The sequence below is a fragment of the Hylobates moloch genome, unplaced genomic scaffold (genome assembly GCF_009828535.3).
Source record: "Hylobates moloch isolate HMO894 unplaced genomic scaffold, HMol_V3 SCAFFOLD_5, whole genome shotgun sequence".
Lineage (NCBI taxonomy): Eukaryota > Metazoa > Chordata > Mammalia > Primates > Hylobatidae > Hylobates > Hylobates moloch.
The window spans coordinates 83,485,927-83,500,843 of NW_026652280.1; the positions used below are offsets into that span (position 1 = coordinate 83,485,927).

General features: G+C 56.6%; 1 protein-coding gene across 1 annotated transcript; it reads left to right on the forward strand.

Moving 5' to 3' along the window:
• Positions 1-142: 142 nt before the first annotated feature.
• Positions 143-13,202, forward strand: RPS6KA4 (ribosomal protein S6 kinase A4). The gene is made up of 17 exons (XM_032153264.2): positions 143-285; positions 373-444; positions 1,158-1,376; positions 1,472-1,587; positions 2,129-2,236; positions 2,464-2,544; positions 2,637-2,740; positions 2,846-2,996; positions 6,318-6,482; positions 9,136-9,264; positions 9,454-9,587; positions 9,687-9,780; positions 10,435-10,608; positions 10,685-10,879; positions 11,208-11,367; positions 11,546-11,709; positions 12,268-13,202. Exons 1-17 carry the CDS (start codon positions 231-233, stop codon positions 12,463-12,465), a joined length of 2,319 nt encoding a protein of 772 aa, XP_032009155.1. The 5' UTR covers positions 143-230; the 3' UTR covers positions 12,466-13,202.
• Positions 13,203-14,917: the final 1,715 nt, after the last annotated feature.

Consider the following 14,917-nt stretch of genomic DNA (forward strand, 5'->3'; position numbering starts at 1 on the left):
CTGGGGGCTCGGGAGACAGGGCGGCCCCAGCCGGCCGCCCACCGGCAGCCCGGCGCTGTCACGTTCCAGCCGCCTGACTCAGGCCGCGCAGGGCGGGGAGCCGGGAGGCGGTGCCGGCGCCCGCCTCGGCCCCGGAGGCGGCACCAGGAAGCGCCCGCCCCGGCCGGAGCCGCCATGTAACCGGCGCCGCCCGGAGCCCGAGCCGCGCGGGCCCCAGCGACCCGCCCGCCATGGGGGACGAGGACGAGGATGAGAGCTGCGCGGTGGAGCTGCGGATCACAGAAGGTGGGTGTGGGGCCTGACTGCGGCTGCCCGGGGCAGGCCGGGACGGGTCATGGACCGGCTGGGCTCATTCGCCCCCTGTGCCCACAGCCAACCTGACCGGGCACGAGGAGAAGGTGAGCGTGGAGAACTTCGAGCTGCTCAAGGTGCTGGGCACGGGAGGTGAGGACCCCCATCCACCGGGCAGGCGTCCCAGGCGCGGTGCCCCTGACCTCCTGCCTGCTCACTCCTGGGCCTGGGCCAGGCCACTGAGCAGGCCCCCCACCCTTTCCCGGCACAGCCTGCCTTGCCTGCCCCGCCCTGCCTCGCCAGGGTTTGCATGCCCACTTCCAGGGCACTCCACGTTGACATCACTCCTCCCTCCACGGTCCTGTGCGTGCATGCCCCCCTGGATTTGCCAACATCCTGGGGAGGGGGACTTGCGCCCCTCTCAAGTGATTTGCATAGCTCCTCCCTTTCTTCCAATATGGGATCCCCCTCCCACATTTTGCAAATGCCCCAGAGCTGGTTTGCGCATCCCTTCCCCAGCCAGGTGCACACCTCTGCCTCCCTTCCTTGCACTGGCATCTTTTCACATCCATCTGATCTCTCGCAGGTTTGCATGTGCCCCGCCCCCACGCCTCGCAGCAGGCCCCCTGGAGTAGCGTGCTCCCCAGCCTGGTTTGCACATCCTTTCCCTGGTTTTGCTGGGCACCCTCCCGGGGTGTGCACACCCTTTCCTTAGAAGGCTCTGCCAGCTTTTTGCACACCTGCCTCTTGCCCCAGCTCCTTTGCCTCATTTGCACACCCTCCTGAGTTGGCATCGCCCCCATCCCCCAAGCCTGCACCAATCTCCCGCTCACAGCCTACCCTCCACCCACTCGCTGCTCCCACAGCCTACGGCAAGGTGTTCCTGGTGCGGAAGGCGGGCGGGCACGACGCGGGGAAGCTGTACGCCATGAAGGTGCTGCGCAAGGCGGCGCTGGTGCAGCGCGCCAAGACGCAGGAGCACACGCGCACCGAGCGCTCGGTGCTGGAGCTGGTGCGCCAGGCGCCCTTCCTGGTCACGCTGCACTACGCTTTCCAGACGGATGCCAAGCTGCACCTCATCCTGGGTGAGCGCACGCCACATCCCAATGGGGGTGGGGTGGCTGGGGGCAGGCAAGGCCACCTGAGGGGGCTGCTTCCTGACTTCCACTGCACTTCCCAGACTATGTGAGCGGCGGGGAGATGTTCACCCACCTCTACCAGCGCCAGTACTTCAAGGAGGCTGAGGTGCGCGTGTATGGGGGTGAGATCGTGCTGGCCCTGGAACACCTGCATAAGGTGGGTGAAGACTTGGCCTCAGGCTGTTGCTATGGAAACTGGGTCTGGGCCTTGGAAGGAACCTGCACACAGGGCAGCCTCAGGCCTCCCCCTGGGCTTCCTGGGGGGCCAGTGGCGAGCTGGGTGGGAATTGGAGCTGCTTCCCCAGGACCCCTTGCAGGAAGCCTCAACGCTGCCTGGTGGGGTCCCCTCCCCTGGCACCTCCTCGAAGGGGCTTTCCTCTTTCTGGGAACTCGGGGCTGTGTTCACAGAACTTCCTCAAATGGAAACCTCACGGCCTGGCTCCTGAGGCCTCCTTGAAGTAGAACTCTTCACACAGACTTTCCTCTCTCTGGGAACTTGGGGCCTGATCCACGGGGCCCTCCTTCTTTGCTTTATATCTTAAATGGCCTTTCTTATTCAGTGGCTCTGCCCTGAAGACCCCCTCTATAGGCAGATGACTTTCTCTGGGGGGTCTCCTTATCCTGAGCAGGGCCAGGAGCTGCAGGAGCTTGGGAGGGTTTTGGGGAGGAAGCCTCAGCACCCCTCTTGCTCCTACCAGCTCGGCATCATTTACCGAGACCTGAAACTGGAGAATGTGCTGCTGGACTCCGAGGGCCACATTGTCCTCACGGACTTCGGGCTGAGCAAGGAGTTCCTGACGGAGGAGGTGAGTGGAGGCCATCTCTGCCTGCAGTGCCCCATTCGATCCTTCTCCTTCCTGCCTCTTCCTGCTCTGGGCCTGCATTCTGGGGCTGCAGAAGTGAATAGCTCCAAGAAGTTTCCACAGCTCAGCTTTCTAACCTCAGAAGTTGAGGGAGTCTTACTCTGGGCCTTGTGGGGCACTGGGGCACAGGAGAGGCTTCGACATCTAAGCAGGACCTCTTGCCCTCCCAGAAAGAGCGGACCTTCTCCTTCTGTGGCACCATCGAGTACATGGCCCCCGAAATTATCCGTAGCAAGGCGGGGCATGGCAAGGTAGGTTGGCAGGGAAGTGGGGCTGGGGGAGGTGAAAAGGTGGGGTATGAGGCAGGGGAGATGCAGGCCCTCACCCCAGCTCCACCCTGCAGGCTGTGGACTGGTGGAGTCTGGGCATCTTGCTCTTCGAGCTGCTGACGGGGGCCTCGCCCTTCACCCTGGAGGGCGAGAGGAACACGCAGGCTGAGGTGTCTCGGTGAGTAGGGCTGGACGTGGAGGGCGGCCAGGGGGCTGCAGGGCCTGCCTGGGCAGGGCTGTGGGGGGGGGCTTGCTGCCCCTGACGCCCCCCCAATCCTCCCAGACGGATCCTGAAGTGCTCCCCTCCCTTCCCCCCTCGGATCGGGCCCGTGGCGCAGGACCTGCTGCAGCGGCTGCTTTGCAAGGATCCCAAGAAGCGATTGGGTGCGGGGCCCCAGGGGGCACAAGAAGTCCGGAACCACCCCTTCTTCCAGGTGAGGCTCCTGACTCAGGGCCCCACACCTCCTGGTGCATACCCAGGTGGGGCTGCTGTTCCAGGTTGAGGTTGTGCCTGGCCAGTTTCACTTTATTTGGAAATCCCCCCAGAGAAAGAAAGCAAGTGTGTGTCAGCTAGGTTTCTCTTCACATCCATCCCCACTGAAACTTGGCAGATGTGTTCCTGAAAGAAAGGATTCTAGGTTCATTGGCTCTTGGGGCTGTCAGGGATTTGAGAATGGATTGGTTGGTCCTTTCATTGGACAGACCCAGAGAAGGCAGGTGACCTGCCCCAGATGGCACAGTAAATTGTGCCGAGCTGGGAATAGACCTTGGCTCTAGATAGATCTCCTGCTGGTCCAAATCAGTACCAAAACCCACACTTATGGCTTTTAGCACCCACCCAGGCATTTTGTTCTTTTTCCCTGTCCCTGTACAGTCTGTGTGCCTGTCATTCAGATGGACGGTTGATCAGCACACATGGGTGTTTGCTCACTTGTTAGGAGCACACACGTTAGAGTGCAGTGCAGAGTGAATCTGGCCACGTGAGAATGCACTGACTCAGGGGCTGGGCCTGGCCAGCACCATCGCCCAGCAGGACTTTGTAACAGTGAATACCTACTGTGTGTCGGCCCTTTGCGGACATGAACTCATTTCACCCTCACAACTACCTGATTCTTATTTTTTAGACGGAGTTTCACTTTGTCTCCTGGGCTGGAGTGCAGTGGCGTGATCTCGGCTTACTGCAACCTCCACCTCAGGGGTTCAAGCGATTCTCCTGCCTCAGCCTCCCAAGTAGCTGGGATTACAGGCACGGGCCACTACGACTGGCTAATTTTTATATTTTTAGTAGAGATGGGGGTTTCACCATGTTGGCCAGGCTGGTCTCGAACTCATGACCTCAAGTGATCCACCTGCCTCAGCCTCCCAAAGTGCTGGGATTATAGGTGTGAGCCACCGCACCCTGCCACAACCACCTTGATTCTTGTCCCCATCTTGACAGATGAGGAAGCTGAGGCTCCAAACAATTAAGTACTTTGTCCAGGAAGTTATGGAGCTCAGATTCAACCCAAGGCTGAGAGGCTTGAATGCCTGTGCTTAATGGTCCTCTGCTTAAGTGTAGGCATCAGATTTGCCACTCGTCTGACATCTAAACAAAAGCACCCATTTCTGGGTACTTATTGTGGGCCAGGTACTGTGTTACTCATACTTCGAGTGCCATCTCTTTGAATCTTCCAAGCCCTGGGAGGGCCTGCCTGAGATGATTTCTTAGATAAGAATCTATGTCTTTGAGGTGAAGATGTCCCTTTGCACGGGGTGGGGAAAGCATCTGAGCAGTGTTGGTTTCTTTCAGTGAATTCCTCAAGCCCACCCTTTGCCTATGCTGGGCGCTGGGCTGGATGCTGGAGTGGGTTGACCAGTCATACAGGAGAGGCCCCAAGGTCTTCAAGGCTTGATGTGTGGAAGAGTGTTTCCCTCCTTCTGCCTTTTCTTTTTCTTTTCTTTTTTTTTTGGAGACAGAGTCTTGCTCTATTTCCCAGAGTGCAGTGGCATGATCTTGGCTCACTGCAACCTCTGCTTCCCTGGTTCAAGTGATTCTCCTGCCTCAGCCTCCCAAGTAGCTGGGATTATAGGTGCGCACCATCACAGCCAGCTTATTTTTGTATTTTTAGTAGAATCAGGGATTCACCATGTTGGCCAGGCTGGTCTCAAACTCCTGGCCTCGTGATCTGCCCACCTTGGCCTCCCAAAGTGCTGGGATTACAGACACGTAAGTCCCCGCGCCTGGCCTCCTTCTGCTTTTTCTTGGACAGCTTCTTTGGTGAGAGCAGTGCTCAGGTCCTTGGTGGTAGAACTGGAGCCTTCCAGCTTGAGTCAGTCATCTTGGCTACAGTGACAAAAAGTCCAACTCAAAATGGTGATATCTGTTGGAATCAAGTTTGGTGCTAGCCACAGAGATCAGAATGAACAGAGTGACCTAAGAGGTTTACTTATAAGTAAACCTTTTATTATACTTTTATATAATACTTTTATTATACTTACTTATAAATAGGTGGCTTACGTACTTTTCTTCTGACATAAAAGAAGTCCAGATTAGCAGACCAGGGCTGCTGTGGTGTCTTCACAGTGCCACACTGTCTTCAGGAATCTAAATTCTTCTTCTTCTTTTTTTTTTTTAATTTTTTTTTTTTTTTATTCTTAGCAAGTAGCTTCTATCCCTGGGGTTGCTTCATGGTCCAACATGGTTGCTGGAGCTCTTGCCATCTAAGCTGTCTCCCAGGTAGGGAGCAGGAGGAAGGAGAAGGGGCAAAAAGGGCACTTGCCACCTAGCAACCTCCCTCTTCAGGATCTTTTCCTGGAATCTTACCTAATAATTTTTTTCTGATAAGTTTTGGTCACCCCTAACTGCAAGCAAGTTTGTAAAAATATTCTTTTAATTGTGTATATTAGTTCCTGGAATAAAACTGGGGTTATGGTACTAAGGAAGACAGGGAGAATGGATATTGAGCAGGCAATCAACAGGTTCTGCCGCATTAGCTTAAACATAAAAGGGCATGTTTTGGCTCCCATAAGTGAAAAGGCCAAGGGAAAGTGGTCTGACTTAAGGCAAGACCACATCCAGGTGCTGAAACTATGTCCCTTGGTTCTGCTTTTCTGCATGGGGACTTCATCTAACCCTGAGAGGGTCCCTAGCAGTTCCAGACCACATCCTCTTAGATTTAAGTCCAGCAGGAGAAAGAGATTTGTTTTTCACGCCAACCCTTTTTTTTTTTTTTTTGAGACGGGGTTTTTGCTCGTTGCCCAGGCTGGAGTGCAGTGGCGCTATCTTGGTTCACTGCAACCTCTGCTTCCTCAGTTCAAGTGATTCTCCTGCCTCAGCCTCCCGAGTAGCTGGGATTACGGGTGTGCACCACCATGCCCAGCTATTTTTTGTTTTTGTTTTTTTTGTATTTTTAGTAGAGATGGGGTTTCACCATGTTAACCAGGTCTTGAACTCCTGACCTCAGGTGATCCAGCTGCCTTGGCCTCCCAAAATCCTGGGATTATAGGCATGAGCCACCACGTCCGACCTTTTCACACCAATTCTAGTAAAAGTTCCAGAACTGACTAAGTGTGGTGGAATGGTGGTTCTCTAAGGGGAATAGGGATTGTGTTACCAGAGGGAGAGAGAAGCCAGGGAGGCAGGAGGAATAGCTGCCCACCCCAAATGCCAGATGAGCCCTTGCCTCATGGAGGAACTGCCCAGTGAGGGTGGGCTGAGTGGAGGGAGTTTCTCATTCCTGACCTTTGACACCTAATCTCTGATTCCCTTGCCTCAGGGCCTCGATTGGGCTGCTCTGGCTGCCAGGAAGATTCCAGCCCCATTCCGGCCCCAAATCCGCTCAGAGCTGGATGTGGGCAACTTTGCAGAGGAATTCACTCGGCTGGAGCCTGTCTACTCACCCCCTGGCAGCCCCCCACCTGGGGACCCCCGAATCTTTCAGGTGAGGGGAAACTCATGGAACCCAGATGCAGGAGAGATGAGATGTTGCTGTCTGCCTCAGCCCTGGCTGACCCGAGGACACTGCCTAGGCCTTGTGTCCTGATTGGGACTTAGCATCTCCCCTAGACGTCTCCACTTAAAGGGGACCTAGGGTTGTCAGTCGCAGAAACCACCGGGGCAGGATGTGTGTTTGATAGTTCATGGTTTATCTTTAAACCTTCTGTTAATTTCCCTTCTATTCCATCATCTGTTTATTGTTATGTAAAAATATTGTTTAAAATTATTCACTTGCGGCTGGGTGTGGTGGCTCACACCTGTAATCCCAGCACTTTGGGAGGCTGAGGCAGGTGGATCACTTGAGGTCAGGAGTTCGAGACCAGCCTGGCCAACATGGGGGAAACCCCGTCTCTACTAAAAATACAAAAATTAGCTGGATGTGGTGGTATGCGCCTGTAATCCCAGCTACTCGGGAGGCTGAGGTGGGAGAATCGCTTGAACCTGGGAGGCGGAGGTTGCAGTGAGCCGAGATCACACCATTGCATTCTAGGCTGGGCGACAGAGTGAAACTCCTTCTCAAAAAAAAAAAGAGAGATCACTTTCTCACGTGGACACCTAGGAGGAGATGCATGTTGATATTGTGGCTTTGCATGCCCTTGGCATAGCATGGTACACTCCTGGAGGGACAGGTCCCCTCCACAGAATTTTTTTTTTTTTTTTTGAGACGGAGTCTCACTCTGTCACCAGGCTGGAGTGCAGTGGCTTGATCTCGGCTCACTGCAATCTCTGCCTCCCGAGTTCAAGCAATTCTCCTGCTTTAGCCTCCTGAGTTGTTGGGACTACAGGTGTGCGCCACTACGCCCAGCTAATTTTTGTGTTTTTAGTAGAGACGGGGTTTCACCATGTTGGCCTGGATGGTCTCGATCTCTTGACCTTGTGGCCGCCTGCCTTGGCCTCCCAAAGTGCTGGGATTAGAGGCGTGAGCCACCATGCCAAGCCCCCTCTACTGAATTTTAGAAGCTTACACCTTTTGGACAAGTCCAAACTCCCTTTGCTTGGGCATTGAGGCCCTTCATGATGTGGTCCTTGCGTAGAACCTTAGCCTCAGTTCTCATCATTTTCCTACTTGATGCTCTGGAGGGCATGATCGAACTGCTCAGAGGTTCCAGAATATACCTCTGTGCCTTTGCACTTGCTGTTCCTGCTACCTGGAGTACATGCTCTATAGTAGTCTACCTGGCAAGCTTCTACCCCTCTTTCAGGCCTCCTTGTCTGCTCACCTGGCCCAGGGGGTCACCCTTTCTTTGTGCTGCAGTCCTCTGTGGACAGCATCTCCTTCTGTGCAGTTTATCATGCTGCCATAATGATATCTTACCATTATCACTAAATAAACCAGTATGGTTTGTTTAATAGACAGACCAAAAATGGCCAGATAAGTCCCTTCTCTGAAGCTCTTAGAATTGACAACTCTGTGCTTGAATGTCCACACTCCATTCCGTTGTCTCACAGCCCCCATGATAAAGTTCTTTCTCTTGAATTGGTAGGTACTTTCACTCATTCATTTAATGATTCAAAAATGTGTAGTGAGTGCCTAAAATATTCCAGGTACTGATCTGGGTACTACATTTTTAGGAGAAGATGACACTTAGTTTTTTAAATTATTTTTTTAAATTAATTAATTAATTAATTTTTTAGAGACAGGATCTTGTTCTGTCACCCAGGCTGGAGTGCAGTTGGGCAACCATGGCTCACGGCAATCTTGAACTCCTGGGCTTGAGTGATCCTCCCACCTCAGCCTGTCCAATAGCTAGGACTACAAGCAAGTGCCATCACACCCAGATAATTAATTTTTTTTTTTTGAGACGGAGTTTCGCTCTTGTTGCCCAGGCTAGAGTGCAATGGCACGATATCAGCTCACCACAACCCTCTGCTTCCCGGGTTCAAGCTATTCTCGTGCCTCAGCCTCCCGAGTAGCTGGGATTACAGGCATGTGCCACCACGCCTGGCTAATTTTTGTATTATTAGTAGAGATGGAGTTTCTCCATGTTGGTCAGGCTGGTCTCAAACTCCTGACCTCCGGTGATCTACCTGCCTCAGCCTCCCAAGTACTGGGATTACAGGCGTGAGCCATCGTGCCTGGCTACAACACACAGTTAAAATGACCCTTGAAAGCTCCTCAAATTGCCAGGACATGGATCTTTAGGAAAAGCAAAGAATTAACTCTGGTTTCTTTTTGCATTTCTTCAGTAGCTCCCCTTGCAGAAGCAGCCAAAGTCTGGCTTGAAAGGGAGGAATAAAGGTTTTTTTCCTCAGAGGATAGAGCTGGATTCTCATAAGCTAAGCATGAACTCAGGCCACACTTTCAATGCATTCAGTGGTCCTTTCAGTGCCTTCAGCCCTTGGCACCTGGGGAGGAATAGGTGGTCACTCTGATGAGAAACTTGGGGTCACAGGCTGGTGGGGACAGACATGGCCCCAAGTGATTATAAAACCAGGTGGAATAAAATGTGTCCACAAATCCTGTGTGTACCAGAATGCAACTGGAACACCCCCACTGCCCCCTTGTCCAGGGTCTTGCCTCTGCCTGGTTCCCCACCAGAGTCTCCTCACCCGCACCCCCAACCCCCATGCCCATCCCCCCGACTCCCGCCCTGCAGGGATACTCCTTTGTGGCACCCTCCATCCTCTTCGACCACAACAACGCGGTGATGACCGATGTGCTGGAAGCGCCTGGTGCTGGAGACCGGCCAGGTCGGGCAGCGGTGGCCAGGAGCGCTATGATGCAGGTGGGCTGGGCTGGGGGAAATTGGTTTTAGGAGAGGCCTAGGCCCGGAACTCTAGGCCTAGATCCAACTGGCGCCCCCAGCGTGAGCTCGGTGAGGTCCCAAGCCTCTCCGACATGGGGCATGGCGGGGCCGCGGGGCTACCAGGTGGGACCTCTGACGCGCCCCCTTCGCCTTCACCTCCGCCTCCAGGACTCGCCCTTCTTCCAGCAGTACGAGCTGGACCTGCGGGAGCCTGCGCTGGGCCAGGGCAGCTTCTCTGTGTGTCGCCGCTGCCGCCAGCGCCAGAGCGGCCAGGAGTTCGCGGTCAAGATCCTCAGTCGCAGGTGGGAGGCCCCAGGCGCGGGCAGGGGTGGGGGTGGCAGAGCGCTGTCCCGGGGGCGGGGCCGAAGCACGGCGACCGTAACTCCTGCTCCGTCCCCCAGGCTGGAGGCGAACACGCAGCGCGAAGTGGCTGCCCTGCGCCTGTGCCAGTCACACCCCAATGTGGTGAATCTGCACGAGGTGCATCACGACCAGGTGATGGCTTCCGGCCAGGGGAGGGCGGAGAGAAAAGGGGCAGGCGCGGGGCTTGGGGGCACTAGATCCCCCCTTGGGCGGGATCTGGGGGCGAATTGGGCGGGGCCTAGCGTTTGATTCGGGGGCCCAAAGGGACCAGGGAGGCGCCGGGAGTGGAATTTGAGGGGAGTAGGGCCTGAGGACGGGAAGGCGGAGCTGAAGATGGACAAGAAAAGGGACTTTGGCCGGGCGCGATGGCTCACGCCTGTGATCCCAGCACTTTGGGAGGTCGAGGTGGGCGGATCACTTGAAGTCAGGAGTTCGAGACCAGCCTGGGAACATGGCGAAACCCCGTCTCTACGAAAAATACAAAAATTAGCCGGACGCGGTGGCGTGTGCCTGTAATCCCAGCTACTTGGGAGGCTGAGGCACGAGAATCGCTTGAACCCCGGGAGGCAGAGGTTGCAGTGAGCCGAGATCGTGCCACTGCACTCCAGCCTGGGCGACAAAGCGAGACTGTCTCCAAAAAAGTAACAAAGAAAGAAAAAAAAAGGATTTCGAGGAGGGGGTGCCCGAACATGGGCACGGCCCGAGGGCCGGGGCGGGGCCTGGGTGGTGGGAGGGGGCTCGCCGCGGTGGGTGGGTGGTGACCGTGGCCCGCCACGCCGCCCGCAGCTGCACACGTACCTGGTCCTGGAGCTGCTGCGGGGCGGGGAGCTGCTGGAGCACATCCGCAAGAAGCGGCACTTCAGCGAGTCGGAAGCGAGCCAGATCCTGCGCAGCCTTGTGTCGGCCGTGAGCTTCATGCACGAGGAGGCGGGCGTGGTGCACCGCGACCTCAAGCCGGAGGTGGGCGAGCGGCCTCGGCGGCGGGGCGGGGCTGTGGCGCCGGGGGCTGCTTCTGACCACCCTGCCGCCCTCGCAGAACATCCTGTACGCCGACGACACGCCCGGGGCGCCGGTGAAGATCATCGACTTCGGGTTCGCGCGGCTGCGGCCGCAGAGTCCCGGGGTGCCCATGCAGACGCCCTGCTTCACGCTGCAGTACGCTGCCCCCGAGCTGCTGGCGCAGCAGGGCTACGACGAGTCCTGCGACCTCTGGAGCCTGGGCGTCATTCTGGTATGGGACGCGGTCCTCGAGGCGGGGTCAGGGTCGCTCGGGCCTGGCGTCTTTCTGATGTGGAGCAGCACGAGGGGACGGGGGTCATCTTGGTGGGGGCGGCTGGGTTTCGTCTGAAGCTGGGATCGAGGTGGTTCAAATACAGAGGCGGGGTCGCTCTGGTGCTAGAGTCAGAGCATCCGGGTATTGGGGGTTAGAAGTTAGGGTTCACCAAGCGTGGGTCTGAGGAGTGCCCCTAGTGGGGAGGGTGAGTGGTTCTGTGGGAGCGGAGGGGTCAGCCTCGGCCCCGCAGCCTGGGCGGGTCTCACCTTCCCCTCACCCCTCCTAGTACATGATGCTGTCGGGGCAGGTCCCCTTCCAGGGGGCCTCTGGCCAGGGCGGGCAGAGCCAGGCGGCCGAGATCATGTGCAAAATCCGCGAGGGGCGCTTCTCCCTTGACGGTGAGGCCTGGCAGGGCGTATCGGAGGAAGCCAAGGAGCTGGTCCGAGGTGCGGAGCTGGAGGTCACAGACCACAGTTGGGGAGGGGGACGCTGGGACAGGGATGGTCACTGGGTCAGGTGTCCTGGTTGGGGATGGGTAGGGGAGGAGAGTGGGGCTGTTACGATCTCTTTGGGGCTCAGGCTTTACTCCAGGCTCCTCCCCACACTTCCTTGCCCCGCCTCCAGGGCTCCTGACCGTGGACCCCGCCAAGCGGCTGAAGCTAGAGGGACTGCGGGGCAGCTCGTGGCTGCAGGACGGCAGCGCGCGCTCCTCGCCCCCGCTCCGGACGCCCGACGTGCTCGAGTCCTCTGGGCCCGCAGTGCGCTCGGGTCTCAACGCCACCTTCATGGTAAAGGGCGGGGTCTGTTGAAGGGAAGGGGTTGGCGAAGCCTCGAGAGGTGGAGTCTGGGGAGGCCGAGCCATCGGAGCCCAGAAAGGGGAGGTGAGGCCGGGCACGGTGGCTCACGCCTGTAATCCCAGCGCTTTGGGAGGCCGAGGCGGGCGGATCACGAGGTCAGGAGTTCGAGACCAGCCGGAACAACATGGTGAAACCCCGTCTCTTCTAAAAATAGAAAAATTAGCTGGGTGTGGTGGCGCGCGCCTGTAATCCCAGCTACTCAGGAGGCTGAGGCAGGAGAATCTCTTGAACCCAGGAGGCGGAGGTTGCAGTGAGCTGAGATTGCACCACTGCACTCCAGCCTGGGCGACAGAGCAAGACTCTGTCAAAAAAAAAAAAAAAAAAAGGGGAGGTGAAAGGTGAACCGAATCCGGTGGTCGGTCTGGAGGCCAAGGCCCTGTCGGCCTTGACCTAGGCGGCTGGAGGCAAGGTCTGGGAATGGGGGTCAAACTAGATCTGGAAGCCGGGGTCAGGCGGGGGTGGGGGCACTCACCCTTTCCTTTCTGCCAGGCGTTCAACCGGGGCAAGCGGGAGGGCTTCTTCCTGAAGAGCGTGGAGAACGCACCCCTGGCCAAGAGGCGGAAGCAGAAGCTTCGGAGCGCCACCGCCTCCCGCCGGGGCTCCCCCGCACCAGCCGCCCCGGGCCGAGCCCCCGTCGCCGCCAAAGGGGCCCCCCGCCGAGCCAACGGCCCCCTGCCCCCCTCCTAATCCCGCCACTGTGACCCCCTTCCCTCATAGGGGCTGTGACCTGGGAGCCCAACTCACTCCCGGAGGCCTCTGCCAGCCGCCGACCTGATCCCCAAGGAACTGTCCTTCCCTTTCCTACCCCACCCCATTCCCAGACAGAGCAGAAGTATTTTTATAAGCAGAGAATTTTTTATGTCTTACCAGATAGAAATGCAGGGAAGGGGGACCTGCTGGGGAGTGGGGTTTGGGGGGCCCTCTCCCACGACACTGCCTCTTCTGGGCAGAAGGCCCCTCCAGGGGGACTGCTCCAACAGGAAAGAGCCCCTCCGCCACTTACAAGCACTGAGTTAGGAGTGCTAACTCCTAAAATGGGACCCCCTACCCTGTTCTCCCTTGAGGCCATGTTCCTGGGAGGGGCACCCCTCAACTGTCACTTTATGGACTAGTCTTCTGTGCAATTACGTCCACCAAAGACCCATGTTGGGGGGACTGAAGGAGAGGCCCTGGGGGACCCTCTGAAGCATTTCTGCCTCACTTTATGTCATCTGCTTCTCCCCTGTTGGGGCTAAGGAAGGAGATAGGTGGCTCCTAAAAGAGGAGGCCCTCTTCTCACCCACCCCCTCCCCTTTGGCACAGCTACTCCTGGCTGGGGGTGGGGCCTTGGGGGTCTGGGCTGGGCATCCATGGTCACTGCCTCAGCCCATCCAGGCTGTGCCTTTGACTTTAAAATAAAAGTCCACCCAGTGCTGTGTATGGCATCCGTATGTTCTCCTTCGTGTTGTGGGTGTCTAGAGCAGAGATTCTGGGCAGACAGGCTGCTAGCCCATGGAGTTTGGGACCTCAGTGGGGAGGGACAGGCAGACTCTTCTGGGCAAGAAGATATTCTTTGTTCCTTGACTTTTGCTATGAGCAGGAGGGCGCAACTCTCATCCTGGGTGTATATCCGGACAGCTCTGCTGGGTATCATTTAGGATATTCTTGGTTGTAAATACAGCTGCTGCTTGACTTAGGGTGGACCTACATCCCGATAAACCCAACCTGAATAGAAAATGCTGAAAGCCGAAAATACATTTAATGTCTGCAACACAGCAGACGGTGCCCGACTTAGGATCGTTTGATTTACCGGCTTTCAACTTTACCATGGTGCCAAAGCGATAGGCTTTCAGTAGAAAACATAAATGGTAAGGAGTTTCCTGACTTACGATGGGATTACCCATCGTAGGTCGAAAAATTCGTGTCAAGCATGTCAGTCGGGGACTGTCTGTAAGAGAAAACCCAACCCAAACTTGCTTAAGCAAAACACAGTGTTTTGGGGGAGCTCTTGGAACTATGCAGCTTCTCGATAGCTTCAGGCAAGACCTAATCCAGACTGAAGCACATGATCAGGACTCAGCTGCCGAGTCTGCCGAGATTTTATTGTTTTCTTGGTGGTGGTCCAGTCTGGAGGACTCTCCTTATGGACTCAAGACCGGTGCCAGGCACTCCAGGGGCTCCAGATGGAAATCTGGAGATGGAAGTGGTTTCCCGGTTCCCAAGGGAAGTCCTGAGCTGTGCTCTGATTGGAGCCACTGAGGTCATGTGCCCAAACTGAACCAATCACTGTGGCCAGGGAGGCAGTGTGCTGATTGGCTTAGACCTGGATCATGGCCTGCCCTCTGGAGGCTCATTGGGTGGAGAGTAGGGGAGGGGTGGGCCCTGGAGGGAGGTTACTTGAACCCGGCTGGGTGGTCAGTGAAGGTGGGAGTGAGCGGATCAACTCTACTCATTAGGGCCCTCACTGGAATCAGAGCTTGGTTCCCCTCAGGGAGTGTCTGAGACTCCTCCCTGTGTGATCCCTGCGGGGTGTGTGTGTGTGTGGCCATAGTGCGGTTGTGGCCTGAGCACCTTTGCCAGCACCGCAGGTCAGGTCCTTTTGTCCACACATGGGGATGTCCTGACAGCTCCCGCCCCAGGGTCTGCCTGAACCCCACCCTGGGCCGCCTCTCCATCGTTTCTCTCCCTGTGGCTACCCTGTGAGACCATCTCATGTAGACCTTCCCCTCCTGTCCCCGGGAGGCCTGGGGATCTGGGCTGGGACCCAGAGGTGCCCAGGTGAGGCGAACCAGGCAGGCCTTGTGGGCAGGTGGGGCTCCGGGGGAGTGGAAAGGGCGGGTATGCGGGCGCCAGCTGTGTCCCATCCTGGTGGTCTGAGAGAACGGGAAGGGGCCCTCAGGAGGAGGGAAGAAATTCTGAGGCTCTAATTCTGACTCATGTGTTACCAGCTGTGTGACTTTAGCAAGTCACCTAACAGCCCCAGCCTCCCCTATTTGTCGAAAAGAGGAACTAGAGAATTAACAGATGTAAAGAGCGTGGTCACTCAGTCACCAGGAATTTATCGAGATTTACTGACCTTTTTCAACGTGTAGGGATCCTTCTGAGCACTCTAGGCGGGAATCTCATTGAAGGAGATGAAAGGGTCCCATTTCATGAGGTA